This window comes from Trichechus manatus, unplaced genomic scaffold (assembly GCF_000243295.1).
Source record: "Trichechus manatus latirostris isolate Lorelei unplaced genomic scaffold, TriManLat1.0 scaffold00008, whole genome shotgun sequence".
In the NCBI taxonomy this organism is placed as follows: Eukaryota; Metazoa; Chordata; class Mammalia; order Sirenia; family Trichechidae; genus Trichechus; species Trichechus manatus.
The window spans coordinates 15,252,180-15,267,600 of NW_004443944.1; the positions used below are offsets into that span (position 1 = coordinate 15,252,180).

General features: G+C 41.8%; 1 protein-coding gene across 9 annotated transcripts in view; it reads left to right on the plus strand.

The window, feature by feature from the left end:
• Positions 1-15,074, plus strand: part of STAU1 (staufen double-stranded RNA binding protein 1) — a 69,487-nt gene extending 54,413 nt beyond the window's left edge. For 7 of the 9 annotated variants that reach the window (XM_023743041.1, XM_023743062.1, XM_023743046.1 and 4 more), the window contains 8 exons: positions 5,456-5,686; positions 6,929-7,072; positions 9,156-9,302; positions 10,590-10,665; positions 10,879-11,198; positions 11,806-11,928; positions 12,826-12,911; positions 13,499-15,074. In XM_023743041.1, the coding sequence (XP_023598809.1) occupies positions 5,456-5,686; positions 6,929-7,072; positions 9,156-9,302; positions 10,590-10,665; positions 10,879-11,198; positions 11,806-11,928; positions 12,826-12,911; positions 13,499-13,514 (1,143 nt within the window). In that variant the 3' untranslated portion in view covers positions 13,515-15,074. The remainder of the gene's footprint in view (positions 1-5,455; positions 5,687-6,928; positions 7,073-9,155; positions 9,303-10,589; positions 10,666-10,878; positions 11,199-11,805; positions 11,929-12,825; positions 12,912-13,498) is intronic. The other 2 variants (XM_023743043.1, XM_023743047.1) reach the window with 1 other exon arrangement.
• The last annotated feature ends 347 nt before the right edge of the window (positions 15,075-15,421 follow it).

The following is a 15,421-nucleotide window of genomic DNA, read 5'->3' on the forward strand; positions in this document are numbered from 1 at the left end:
CCTTAATTTCTTCTGTAACCCAGTAGTTTCTGAGCAAGGTGCTTGTCCGTTTCCATGTGTTTGATTTTTTTTTCCTTGCTTTTTCTGTTGTTAATTTCTACTTGTATGGCTTTATGGTCAGAAAAGATGCTTTGTAATATTTCTATGCTTTGGATTTTGTTAAGGCTTGCTTTATGGCCTAATATGTGGTCTGTTCTGGAGAATGTTCCACGTATGTTGGAAAGGAAGTATACTTGGCTGCTGTTGTGTGGAGTGTTCGGTATATGTCTGTGAGGTCAAGTTTGTTGATTGTAGCATTTAGCTCTTCCGTGTCTTTGTTTAGCTTCTTTCTGGATGTTCTCTCCTTCACTGAAAGTGGTGCGTTGAAGTCTCCTACTATTATTGTGGAGCTGACTGTTGCTCTTTTCAGTGCTGTTAGGGTTCGTTTTATGTATTTTGGAGCCTTGTCGTTGGATGCGTAAATATTTATTATACTTATGTCCTCCTGGTATATTGACTGTTTAATCATTATATAGTGTCCTTCCTTATCCTTTGTGGTGGATTTTACTTTCAAGTCTATTTTTTCAGAGATTAATATTGCCACTCCTGCTGTTTTTTGAGTTTTGTTTGCTTGATAATATTTATTTCCATCCTTTGAGTTTTAGTTTGTTTGTGTCTTTAAGATGTGTCTCTTGTAGGCAGTATATAGATGGATCGTGTTTTTTATCCAGTCTGCCACTCTGTGTCTCTTTATTGGTGCATTTAGTCCATTTACATTCAGCGTAATTATTGATAGGTATGAGTTTACTGCTGTCATTTTGATGTCTTTTTTTGCGTGTTGTTCAGTTCCTATGTTCCACTTAATTTTCTGTGCTGAGTCGTTTTTCTTTATGTATTTTCTTTTCATGTTTTTCATTATTGTTGATTTTGTGTTTGCTGAGTCTTTATATTTTTCTAGTTTTTTATTTTGGCTTGTTAGGATTGCTAGTTTCCTTTGTGGTTACCTTAATATTTACCCCTATTTTTCTACATTTATACCAGTCTTTTCTTTCTTTATGTCGCCTTGACTTCCTCTCCATATGAAAAATGTACGTCTGTTTTTTAAGTCCCTCTTTTTTGTTTTAATGTTGTCATCTTTTATACATTAACATCTGTTTTCCTATTTTCAGTGTTGTAGCTTTGATTTACTTTTGTGACTTCCCTGTCTGGGTTGATATCTGATTGCTCTGTCCTGTGTTCTAGTCTTGGGTTGTTATCTGATGTTACTGATTTTCTAGCCAGAGGACTCCCTTTAGTATTTCTTGTAATTTTGGTTTGGTTTTTGCAAATTCCCTAAACTTCTGTTTATCTGGAAATGTCCTAATTTCACCATCATATTTGAGAGACAGTTTTGCTAGATATATAATTCTTGGCTAGCAGTTTTTTTCCTTCAAGACTTTATATATGTCATCCCATTGCCTTCTTGCCTGCATGGTTTCTGCTGAGTAGTCCGAGCTTATTCTTATTACTCTCCTTTGTAGATGACTTTTCATTTATCCCTAGCCTCTCTTAAAATTCTCTGTTTATCTTTGGTTTTGGCAAGTTGTATTATAATATATCTTGGTGACCTTCTTTTGGGATCTACCTTATGTGTGGTTTGATGAGCATCTTGGATAGATATCTTGTCATCTTTCACGATATCAGGGAAGTTTTCTGCCAACAAATCTTCAACAATTCTCTCTGTATTTTCTGTTATCCCCCCCAGTCTGTTACTCCACTCACTCGTAGGTTATTCCTCTTGATGGTAGAGTCCCACATAATTCTTAGCGTTTCTCCATTTTTGTTAAATCCTTTTATCTGATTTTTCCTCAAAGAAGTTGGTGTCAAGTACTTTATCTTCAGTCTCACTAGTTCTGACTTCCATTGCCTCAGTTCTGCTCCTATGACTTTCTGTTGGGTTGTCTAATTCTGAAATTTTATTGTTAATCTTCTGGATTTCTGATGGCTGTCTCTCTATGGATTCTTGCAGCCTGTTAAGTTTGTCATTATGCTGTTCTCTAATCTTTTTAATTTCCTCTATTGCGTGGTCTGCATTTTGCTTAATTTCCTTCCTAATTTCTTGAAGAGTTCTGTGTATTAATCTTTTATATTCTGCCTGCAGTAATTCCAAGAAATTTTCCTCCTTTGGAAAATGTTTAGATTCTTTATTTTGGGAGATTGCTGAAGCCATCATGGACTGCCTCTTTATGTGATTTGATATTGACTGTTGTCTTCTAGCCATCAATAAGTTATCATATTTATTTATTTTTTTGCTTACTGTATCCTAGCTTCTTGTTTTGTTTTGATATGCCCAAATAGGCTGCTTGTATGAGCTAGTTTGATTACTGGCACCTTTGAAGCTCTAATGTCCTGTCACCAGGTTGTTGGATCTTTTACTAGATATGTGAGCTCAGGAGTCTGCCCACTCCTGTATGGACTCAGCTCAGGTGCCCAGGTAGATAGCCACCAAGTGTGTGGTGTAGGCTCTCACAGTCCTAGACAGGCATGGGTGATTGGTGTAGGCACAGGCATGTGGCTGCAGCAGAGTGGCACACCCTGAGCAAGGCAGGGGGCTGTTGGCCACCCCCGAGTGTCTAGGAGGAAGGTGTGTCCCTGTTCCCTAGAGCGCGTAGTTGGGTGGGTTTTACAGCCAGACTATGAGTACCTAATGCTGTTGGCTGTAAGGACTGGGGGGCATCTCCTATTCATGGGCCCCTGTCACGGTAGCTAGGTGGTGTGGGTGGAGCCACCAGTTCTCAGGCCCCTGATGTGGGCAGGTGAAGACCCTGCTTAATGGGCAGAGCAATGTCAAATGTCACAAACTTGCCAGTGCACAGCTGAAACAGTTGAAGGTAGAGTTCAGGCGTATACCCTGTTGTACTGTGGTAATGAGGGCCTACACTGTTGAGATGGGCCCACAGAAGTCTATGTACGGGGAAAGGCACTCAAAGTCCGTGGATCCCTTATGCCTGTGCCTAGGCAAAGGATCTGTGCCTACCCTGGGTTCCTGGCTTAGGGGAGCTGGCAGTTTATTTTTCCTCCTGTTTGTTAATTTGTTCACTCTCCAAGGCAGGGAGAATGGCTCTGGATGTGTGACAGATCCTACTTCCGGCCCAGGTGACTCAGCAGTTGCTAGAGCCAGTCTGGGACCCAGTGCAGAGCAGGGAGTGGGGAGGTAAATGGGAGAGAAGTTCTTCCCTATGTGGGTTGTTTTTGATCCCTGCAGTAGGCCGTATGCAATTACTTATCTTTTGCTGGATCAAGGGCTGCTTCTCACTGGTTCTGGATGGCTGTGTAGAGTCTTTGGTGCTGGGTCTCTCACAGTGCAGAAAACACACCTCCCTAGCACACCTGCTTGCCTGCCTCACTGCTCACCATGGAGCTGATCAGGCCTGAAGGGCTCAGGCTCTCTTCAGGTCAGGTCTGGCAACTCCTCCCTGTTTCTGAACCATGTCTCCCTCCCCCTGCCACTCTGTCCAGTTCCTCAACTCTGCCTTTGATGTTCAGGGCTCCCAGATTGCCATATATAATCGAATCACTTGTTTTTTCAGGTCTTTGTTGTAAGAGGGTCCATCGGAAGCATCTGACTGTTCCACCATCTTGGCTTCGCCTCCACAATCTGATTATCAAGGACAGGAAGTTTAGCATTACTCCAGTCCTGTTATATATATTCTATATTCGCATTTTGCCAATCTTCCCGATGATATTCCTTAATGAAATTTTTTTCTTTGTTCTGGTGTCCAGTGCAGGATTACACGTTGCATTTAGTTGACACATCTTTTTAGTTTCCTGTAACCAGTAGCAGTTCCTCAGCCTTTGTCTGTCTTTCATGACATTGACATTTTTAAAGGTCAGCTCTCAATTTGTGCTTGTCAGGATCATTTCCTCCTAGTTAGATTCAGGTTATGCGGGGTGTTTTGTTTGTTTTTTTGGCAGAAGCTCCACGGAAGTGATGTTGGTCCTCAGAGGATCACATAAATTCACTTTTTCCCAGTATTTGCTTCAGTGTTCTACAGTAGGTGTGCTCCACGCTAAGGGGACTTTCTTTCTCTTTGTAGTGAATCCCTTACCTGTGAGGAGATGCTTGAAGGCTGTGCAGGTCACCTGTGGCCCAGCAGGTTTCCCCAGTGGGTCTAGCAGTCATTGATGACCCTTGCCACCATCAGTTAATACTGTGGTGTTGTCAAATAGTGATTTTCTGCATTTCCAAGCTGAACATCTGTTGTAAAGAAAAAAAATTTTTCTCCGCTTTTATATTACATTAATTTATGTCAGTATAGACCTGTTTTTTAATTCAACTACATTATTATCGTTATTCATTTTGATATTCAAATTGCCATTCATTTTAGCTTTGGTGTTCTCTGATATGTTCTTGTTATCTTTTTTTTTGGGGGGGGGTTGAGTTTCTTGAGGTACAATTTACGTACAGGAAAAGTCACCGCTTTTACATGTACAGTTGGTATGTTTTGATAAATAAATGTAGTCGTGTAACCCCCATGACAATAAAGACTGCATATTACTTTTCCATATGCTTACTGCTCATTTAAAGATTTAATTTGCCCATGTTTTAAATTGAGTAGTTTGTCTTTTTGTTATTGACTTGGTGGGGGTTATTTAAATATTCTGGATACAAGTAATTTGTTAGATACATGTATTGAAAATATTTTCTCCCATTCTCTGGCTTGCCTTTTTTATTTTCTTTAAGTGGTGTCATTTGATGAGCAATTTTTATTTTGAGGAATTCCCTGTCTCTATACCAGTCCCCCCTGCCACCTATAGGTAACTAATTTCATTAATTTCTGCTGAATCCTCCCAGTGTTTCTTTTCGCAAAAATAAACACATAAACACACACGGGCATGTCTGTTTATGTGTATGTGTATCTCCCTTTTTTCTTACACAAAAGTTAGCATACTATATATATCCTTTTGCAGTTTGCTTTTCTCACTTAACAGTATATGGTAAAAAATACTCCTTGTCAGTGCTTAGGGATTTTCCTTAGTTCTTTTTTTTACAGCTGCACAGCAGCCAATTTTTAATAAGATCAATTTTGGCTAGACGCTCAAAGCAAATATTAAACTTGAACACTTTGTCCTGCAATTATTTCTGGACTTTTCTGGGCCAGCTTCCTTTTGCCAGTTGCAGGGGGGCATACTAAACTCAGAACTACCTACAACCCTGTGGGGAGGTGAGCCATTCTGATGGTTGGAGTGGAGGCAGAAATGTTTCCCTATCTCATGCCTAACTGGGCTCATCAGATCTAAGAACATTAACAAATCAGTTTGAAAATTACAAGAAGGGGAAAAAAGCATTCAAAACTATCACTGTTTTTGTGTTGACATTTGCTGTGTGCTTGTATCTTTTTCTCACTACCCTTCCCCTTGTGTTTCATGGGAAGTGCAGCATGTTAACCAGTGAGCCCTACAGCTTTTAATAAGTGTCTATCATGCTTTCACTCAGTCTTTCCCTCTAAAACAGGTCGCCCGAGAGAGTGGCCCACCCCACATGAAGAGTTTTGTGACCAAGGTGTCAGTCGGGCAGTTCATAGGGGAAGGTGAAGGGAAGAGCAAGAAGATTTCAAAGAAGAATGCTGCTATAGCTGTTCTTGAGGAGCTGAAGAAGTTACCTCCCCTCCCTACAGTTGAGCGAGTGAAGCCCAGAATCAAAAAGAAAACAAAATCCATAGTCAAAGTAAGAGCCTTCCTGAACAGAAAGCACTTGCATTGCCTGTAGGTAGTAAGGTAGTAGGGGGCGTTAGAAGGCTGGTTGCTGACTCCAGGGTGAAAGGGAATGGAAACTAACACGCCACACGCCAGGCCTGTTAGACCCTTTACAGATGCCACCTTATTGAGTTCTCACAGGAGCCACACGTGAGGTAAAGGTAAGGACGCTAAGGCCAGGTTCAGCAGAAGTACCTGCACAGCTGCACACATTTGTTCTTGAAGGGTGTGCATCACAGCCCTGTGATCATAGTGAGGGAGCAGGCATGACCTAAGTGTCCATCTGCAGGGAGAGGGGTTAAATCGTGGTAAAGCCATCTCATTGACCATATGCTGTTCCGAAAGTGAAGGGGATGTGTGAGGAGCAATGTTTCGCGGGGCGGGACGGAGACTTTTTACTATGGGCCTTCTTATTCTCTTGGGCTTTTGAGCCACGCTAATGAACCTATAAAAAATCAAATCTATCCCTCTCCTACCTCCCAAAAAGAAACAGGATTCCATCTGGGGACATTTATGGATGCTAAGGTTTGTTCTATCATGATTTTCAATATAGTTTTATATATTTTCATGTCGTATCGACCCAAACTTTTCTTACACAAAAGTAAGCGTACCTTATATACTCTTGCCGTTTCCTTTTTTCATTTAATGGTGTAACCTGGTAATCACTGCTTGTCAGTGGATAGTGGGAAGATTGCTTGGTGCTAATGGAGGCTGGAAGGAAGTAATTGGGTTTCTTAGATTCTTCTTTCACATGGAGTCAGCTTGAGGCTTTTTTTTTTTTTAAGTCGCTTCTGGATTTTGAGTCATTGTTAAGAAAGCTGAAAACCCATTTTATAATACAGACTTTTGGGGAGTTTCAGGATAGTGTTTATATTTTTTCTACCTCTATTGCCACATGTTCAAATTACCTCTGTTGTCACATGTCCAAATTTGTTAAATTTAAAAAGACTATGTTACAGTGATGCTTATTTGTAGTGAAATGTTGATGTTGAGTTGCTAAGAAGACCCTAAAATCAACTCAGAGCAATCCTAGAAAATCATAAAGCATCTTTTAATTATAAAAAGAAAAAATAGTTCAAAAAAGAGATCTGATAAATTCTAAGCCATTAAATCAACATAAAAATAATATCCTGTCAAGTTCCTGATCTCTGAATTGGTAAGATCCTTTCCATGAATAACATGGCACCCAGTTTCCATATTATTTTTCCCTCAGCTACATACAGGCCCAGAATATGGCCAGGGAATGAATCCAATTAGCAGACTGGCCCAGATCCAGCAGGCGAAAAAGGAGAAGGAGCCGGAGTACATGCTCCTCACCGAGCGAGGCCTCCCGCGCCGCAGGGAGTTTGTGATGCAGGTGGGTCGGCGTCGGTTGTGGAGGACCCTTCCTCTGACCACATCCATCCCTGGGTCTGCTCAAAGTGCAGGGTTGGACACCTTTGTGAGGAGGCCAGGTCCATTGCATTTGCCCAGTGGGCCACTCTGCCATCAGACATTATCGTTATTAGGACCATGTTACTTGTGATACATTGAAGACTTAAAAAACCCATACTTGTGTACACCCCAAAGGTATTGCTGTATCAACAGGTGGGAATTGGGATATCATGTTTGTATGCAAATAACGTGCACGTTGTACATTTTTTGCCAACTTCGTAACCCCCTTCCACATTATTTTCCTAGGCGTGCTACACACATTGTACGTGTGAATTCATTATTTAAGTGGATACGTTACTTACTTGCGAAAAATATGATATATTGTGCCAAAGTTATGAAGAGTGCTGTGGTGGCGGAATTATGGGAGAAATTTTTTTTCATTATGTCTGCTTAAAGTTTTATGATATTGTTCTTTTCAAAAGTTAATTTTTATGAGTAATGTAAAAAGATCTATTCCCTGCTTCTAATCCTTTTGTAGAGTTTGGAACCCAGGGTTGGCTCTTCCTTAGATTGAAGTGACACTTTAGATTAGTTCAGAATGTTTCTCCTTGTACTTAGCTTATTAAATGAAGCTACTTCACATGGGCAGCTTAATTTAATTGTGATTTTAATTTAATAGTGTTTTCTGATGAAAAACAGAATACTTAACTCTTAGGTAGCACTTGACAATTTATAAAGCACTGTCACTTACCTCGTGTACTCCACTTAACCAGTCAGAAGGTAGGAAAGGGGGTGATCCTTCCATTCTGCACATGAAGACATTGCAGCTTGCCGAGAGGATCAGTATTTTGCCCAAGATCAAATGGCTAGGAGATGGCCAAGCCAGAATTTGATTGCAGGCCGCTCTCTGCAGGCCAGGGAAGGGTTTCCTTGACTCCCTGTCTTAACACATGGGGCTTTTGTTTTTAGTAGCCAAGCACCTGTGATCAAGACCAGCTTGGAGGGAGTTTGTAAGCTGTAGAGTGCTGGAATATGTTTAACAACTAGCTTTTGGGAGGTTAGGGTAGTATTAGCAGGCCAGGGAAGTATATGTATATATGTGTGTGTCCGTATGTATATATACACACACAGGCACACATGTTATAAATAGAAGTATTTCCGTTTATATGTAGTATAAAGAAATATGTACACATATTACTAATAGAATGTGTAGCACCCAATTTGCAAATAATAATATAATACTCTTTATTGTAAATTCAGTACATCTATAACTTCAGTGTAACTGTGTCACCAACATAGCATTATAAAATCAGACTGCACACATATGCTTTATTACTATCCAATTCAACAAGGAAGTTACTCATGTTGTTTATGAATGAGTGTAATTCCAGCATGAATATCAGTTGACATTTTCCTTTATGTTACGAGTCAGATGAAAATTAAAAAAAAAAAACACATATGTCAGAACTTCACTCATTTGTCAGTAATATGAGCAACTTCTCTGCTGAATTGGATAATAATTTTTGAATGCTGGGGGAATATTTCAGTATTATACTAGCCACAGTGTCATGGCTACAGACTTCATACACTTTCAAGTGTAATCTGTTATTAACCTTTTCTCCATCACTTTCTTAAAATCAACAAAACAGCTTACGCCTTGATAGACAGTATTTGCCAATTTCTGTGGTGTAAATATTCCACCATGGCCAGTTTCCAGCTGTCAAAGTGATGCTGCCTAACAGAGTTGGGATTCCTAGCAGCAAACAGAAACAATAGATATAAAGAACGTCAAGAGCATAGATGAAAATAAAATGTAGTCAAATTAGGAAGTGATGAATTTCGAGTATTCATTACCTTTGTTTTATGGAAAATTTATCTAATTATAAGCTTATATAATTTAATTTTCAATAATGGCTGTGTTTACCAGCTCACCAAGTTTCTGCGTATTTAATAATCAGCTCTTGCAGGTTAGTGCGTCACTGTTACACCATTTAGCTTCTGACTATTGCTGGATTTTTCGCCAACGAATCAATTATCCTGGTCTGTGTCCTGACTTCCTTATTCAGGTGAAGGTCGGAAACCACACTGCGGAAGGAGTAGGCACCAACAAGAAGGTGGCCAAACGCAACGCAGCCGAGAACATGCTAGAAATCCTTGGTTTCAAAGTCCCACAGTCTCAGCCTGCCAAACCGGCACTCAAGTCAGAGGAGAAGGTGACTACTGGGGCTCTGCATCCTTGCTCTGTAATCTGTAACTGCATGATGACCATCTCACCTCATCCCTAGAGATCGGCACTTCTAGGGACACCTTCCCGGCAAGGTTTCATCCTCCAGGAGATCAAGCAGCCCCACTGAGCAGGGTCTTTCCCACTGGAAGCATTATAATGTGGACAGAAGGGGAGGTGCATGTCCTGCATGGCTCTGGGCTAAGTCATTATTGTTTTAATATCTTTATGGTCTGGGGATGCTTTGCTGGAGGACAGCTTGCTCCTCTTCTTCATTTGTAGGACGATGGTAATTGGACTTAAGGTAAATGAGTGTGTGATTCTACCATTTGCTCTTGAAATGAAGCCTGCATAAAAGATTCATAAACCTTAGGCTTCCGTTAGTTGTGGAGCAGGCTTTGATTTTTGTGGGACACTGAGACAATGTAATACTAGAGTCACGTCCAAACCCATACTTCCTTTTTCTTATGTGAGTTGAATGCCAGATGAAAATAACCCCAGTACCCTCAGTGAGAGAAGCCTTTACTAACCCTTCATTCTCAGCTGAATGGGCCTGTCAGGATAAGCCTGATTCAGCCATATCTACTGGTTGTGTCAGCGGTGAGAAAGGCATCAGCTGTGGCCATGTAGTTATTAACCAAGACCCTGAATACTCATCAGAGCACCAGCATAGATCCTGGGCTTGGCCTTTGTGTTTTTCATTTTAAAATCCTGCAGAGCATTCATACACCCTCAACTTGCTGCTTCTCAGAAAGGAGACCTGGAATTTGGCAAAATTTTTATCTAGTAAAATTTTTCACTCCAAGTATGTTAGCTTTGGAAATGTCACTTTATTTTTTAAATTGTGTATTAATTCCAGGAAATAGTCTTGATGTATTTGTTTACCATCAATCTAAAAGCTTCTTCCTTTGCCTTGGTGCGCTCTACCAGTCTAGCAGGCTTTGATTCCTTCTTCTTAAATGTCTCCCTGTCTCCTGTGAATGCAGAGGAGAGACTCTGCACGCACAGTTTAATGCACGTTGTAGATGATATTCATGGACAGGGCTGGTGTGGGCAAGCGTGTCCACTGGGAGGAACATGTAGGCACTACAGGTGTGGCATACCATAACCACACCAGTGGTCCGGTTTTGAAGTAGTGTGTTTCTGCTGATTGCCTCTTGATATTTCAAGAGTTTAAAAGTAAAGATTGACGCTGGTTGGAGTTAATGTAGTTTCAGACAGCAGGAGCTAATTTTTCAGTGGTTTGATTTATGGCTCCCCCTTTTTGTTTTTGAAGACACCCATAAAGAAACCAGGAGATGGAAGAAAAGTAACCTTTTTTGAACCTGGCTGCACGGATGAAAACGGAACTAGTAAGTGTGATGTTATTATGTCTTGATGTGAATGTGATTCTGGGATTTGCATGGATGCTGAGTACCAGCAGGTACCTAGTAAATGTGCACCGTGTCCATATCCGCATCATTCCCTATGGTGTTGTGGGTGCCGTGTGGAGGAGCAGCGTGGTACAGTGTCTTTCTGGGCAGTGATATGGAGTTGTGTTTCTTTGTATGTGTGTCCCTCCCTAGGTAATAAGGAAGATGAGTTTAGGATGCCTTATCTTAGTCACCAGCAGCTGCCTGCTGGAATTCTTCCCATGGTGCCCGAGGTTGCCCAGGCTGTCGGTGTCAGTCAAGGACATCACACCAAAGATCTCACCAGGGCAGCTCCGAATCCTGCCAAGGCCACGGTGACTGCCATGATAGCCCGTGAGTTGTTGTACGGGGGCACCTCGCCCACAGCCGAAACCATTTTAAAGAATAACATCTCTTCAGGCCACGTACCCCATGGACCTCTCACAAGACCCTCTGAGCAATTGGACTATCTTTCCAGAGTCCAGGGATTCCAGGTAACTGTTTGACCTGAGCTGTGTGGCTCATACTTCAGTGTGGTCATCTTTTCTGGGTTTCTTACAGAAAATCAGCTTTGCTCTTGGGTTTTTAAATCAAGTTCTTTGTCTGGCTGGCTGAAGTGGAGGGAGGGATGGAGAACGGGTGGTCTGGGAGGGAGGGAGGGAAATACTACAGGCATATGAGCTGAAAGAAAATCCTTGTTCTTTGGTGATAAAATTTTAAAAATCCAAGCTAACCATAAAAACAAAGCTCTGATTTAATAGCGGTTGTAATTTGAACTTCAGAGGAAACATTCATTATGCTGACCCTTTCTGCTTGGTAGGAGAGGGCACGGGTTTGTCTGTATCATGGGTTTGGGGTAGGTATCTAGGTTACTGGAGGATTTCCGTAGGCCGGCACCTGGTCTTCTGTTTGTGGTCCTCAGAGCCCCTTAGCAGCAGTTCCCTCGAACAGCCTCTTGCACCGTCTGGGCAGGCGTTGGTGGAGCCACAGTCAGGCTGAGAGACCTGGGAGCTCCCGCTTACTGGGTGCAGGGCCACAGCCCAGACCCCAGTCATATTCCCTGCTTCCCTACCCTGTTCTCAGTTTTCTTTTCCTCCTTAGGTTGAATACAAAGACTTTCCCAAAAACAACAAGAACGAATTTGTATCTCTAATCAATTGCTCCTCTCAGCCGCCTCTGATCAGCCACGGCATCGGGAAGGATGTGGAGTCCTGCCATGATATGGTATGTGGTCTCCGGTCCCCCCACTGCCCCAGAATGGGCTGGCTCTGCTCAGAGGGCTCTGGGGCAAGGGGTCGGAGATAATTGTGTGGTTATTTGGAACCTTCCCTTGCTTCAGCTTGTTACTGGCCTCAGGAAGATAGAAAGTGTACTTTCTGTATCCTGTTAGAACAGTTGATTGTTTCACATAGTTCATATTTCTGAAGACTTTTATTCTTAGTTTATTGGATGGAGTTTTCATCCTGTTTATCAGAACACTCAGCTTTAGCCAGCCTTTCCCTTCCCTTCCCCATGTTGAGCTGGAGGATCGATTTGGGTCCTGGAAGCTCATCCAGCCTCCTGTACCCTGTTCATATCTTACCAGAACAAGGAATTGCAGGTCCCAGTTCTGGCAGCTGTGAAAAGCCCCATATTTTGCTATTCTGTTTGATGAAATGACTGTTGCAAGAAATACTAAAGCTGAGAAAAGTAATTGATTAAAAAAATTAACCTAGGTATGTACTACGATGGATTCACCTGATGGAATATAATAAGTCCACCAAATTATTGTCGCTGAAGAAAATGTAAGGACAAGGAAAATATATGCTAGGTTTTTGTTTTAAAGCAGGATATAAAATTTGTAGTTTGCTCATGACAAAGTTAGAAATACTAGAAGGAAATATAAAATTCACAGTGGTTGTGGTTCAGTGAGGTAACCATGGACAAATTATTTTTAAAAATCTGTATTTCGGGTTTAAAAACCAAACATTAAAGAAAAGGGTTATTAGTGTGACGAATGTTTAAGAACTTGCTACCTGTCTTGTTGGGCAGCAGGGTGTCACTCGCCTCCCTCTCCTCAGATGTTACACTGTGGTTCCGCGAAGTGGCTTTGATTTTACTCTTCTTTCCACCCTAAACTAGGCGGCACTGAACATACTAAAGTTGCTGTCTGAGTTGGACCAACAAAGTACAGAGATGCCAAGGACAGGAAACGGACCATTGTCTGTGTGAGTACAGTTTCATGAGAGAAAGGCTTTTCTTTTTCCTTGTATGCCTTCAGTTCACACTGTCTGCTTGGGTTAGTGGTGAAACACTTGTCAGAGTAGCTCTCTGTGCCTTTCTTTCCTCTGAGAGATTTGCAAACTCTGGACAGAAAGCTCTGCCTTTTTAAAAAAAATTTTGAATAGGTAATACATGGTTCAAAAATAAAAATTATTTTAGAAGGTACACAGTAACCAAATCTTGCCCTCACACAGTCACCATCCACCCTACATCCACCCATTCTCCTCACTTCCCAGAGATCCCATTTTTATTAGTTTCTTATCTGTCCTTCCTATATGTTCCTTTGCGCAAATATAAACGTAAATTTTTTAACTTATTTTCTTCCTTTTTTCCCCAGAGGTAACATTGTACAAACATTGTCCTCCTTGCTTTTTTGACTTGACAGTAGATCCTGGGAAAGCGTCAGTTTTATCCAATCATAAACTGAGCCTTACACTATTGGATTTTCCAGCGTTTACTAATTTCTTTTTTACATGGGCTTAAGTCATTAAATTACAAAACTGGTGTCATCTTCATTTTTTCTCCCTTAAAGGTGTGGGAGGTGCTAAACCTTTACTGGCCATGAACCATTATTAAATCCCAACATATATACTGAAAATACTGAAACTGCTTTGAAAAATTGGAATTTTGGATACCTCCAGTGGGCTGAGAGACATGATGGATGAAGAACTGGACACAGCAGTGGTGAGGAAGATGGGAACACAGGCGGTGGCTGTGCCTGTGATTGAATGTGCTTGGGGTTTGTCATGATGGGGCCAGCGGAGGGGAAGTGTCCGCTCCCCACACAGGGAGCAGCCAGGCACGGCGGGGCCACCAGACTCCTGCCCGTCTTCCCGGCTCTGCTGGGGAGCTACAAGGCCGTGCCCCAGTGCACCTCATCGCTTGGTTGGTTTTGGTTTTGGTTTTGGCTGTGTGAAAGAAGGAAAAACAGAAAGCAGGACCCCCTTCTCAAACTGGCTAACTCAGTCAAACACGTCGGGATAAACACTGGACAGCCATGCCAGAGAGAGGCCTGAGACTGGCCCCAAAGCTGCAAGCACCAGAGAAGATCACATGCTTCCTACTGAGCATCACCTAACTGTCCCAGTGTGCTGAGGCCTCCCCCTCCCGCAGTGCCCACACCCTAACCCTGCTTCTCCTCTGGCAACGATACGCGTTCTTGGTTTCGTTAGTTCTTTCGATTAAAATGACACTATACACAGTTTTTATTGGAAAGTTTCTCAATGGTATCTAGTTGTATAGCACAGTTTAGAAACTTGTCTGAAACTGACTTTATCAGTAATCTAACCGGCAAAGATCATATCCCGGTGTATGTGGTTATCAATTTTTATTTTATTGGACTAACCCAGGACCGTTTCAGTGATGCAAATTGTGTGCCCTCTGGTCTACCTGAAACGGTCCTGGACCTTTCAGAAACCCTTGATGAAGTCTCCCACAGTTGTATAAATTGGACATTTTTGGAATTTTGAACTTTAAAGATCATTTGGTTCCTTTTCTATTTTGAATTTGGTTAATGCAATGACTTAAACAAATGGGCTTTGATCTTTGTTTTAAAGATTATAAAAACAATTGTGTGCGTATACGTATGGCTTTTCAGGACCCATAGCTTTCACTACGCTACAGGATATGATCTCCATGTAGTACATATAGAACTGCAGGTTGATTTTCCCTGAGTGCTTTATACTGTTAATTACATCTCCATGTAGGGCTGAAAAGAATGACCTATGTTTATATATAAAACTGTGTTGCTTTTGATGTCGTGTGATTGTACACAGAGACGTGTGCGGTAAGGTTCTGCATTTGGTCCAGATAAAAAGCACAGTAGCCTTGCAAGTTCAGTACTGCTTTGATTCATTGTTTACGCTGGAAATTTTTTCTCCCCATGGAATGTAAGTAAAACTTAGTGTTTGTCACCAATAAATGGTAATACTAAATTTTTTTCTGTTAATTTATTCTTAAATGCCACTACTGCTAGATTGCTCCCTCCCACCCGACCCCCTTTTTTGTTTTTAAGAAAATTTGTAATGCTTGTGATTCCGTCTGGGCAAAACTGAAGATCTGAAATAACTTTATATCAAACCATTGATCAATAAACAGCTACTAATGAATGTTTGGTCATGTTGAGCAGTGAGTGACTAAAGAATAACGGAGGATGTGAGAGGTAGCATGGAGGTGTGGCGTGTGGGGACGCAGGGCCAGCGTGGGAAGTATCAGTGCCGGTGGGGGGCGTTTGGCCCTTGCCTGAACCCACCACTGTTATCGAAGGACCGACACTGAGGAGCTGTGGGACTCTCCCGACCCTTCGAGGGCCGTGTCACTGCCCTCAGGCACTCGCTCCTCGAGTGTGACTTTGAGCATCAGCAGCACCATGGAGTAGGAAACGGAAAGCGCTGCAGTCCAGTCTGGCTGAAGGGTGGGTGGGTTGGTGGGTTTTTAACTTTAGAAGAACTAGAAG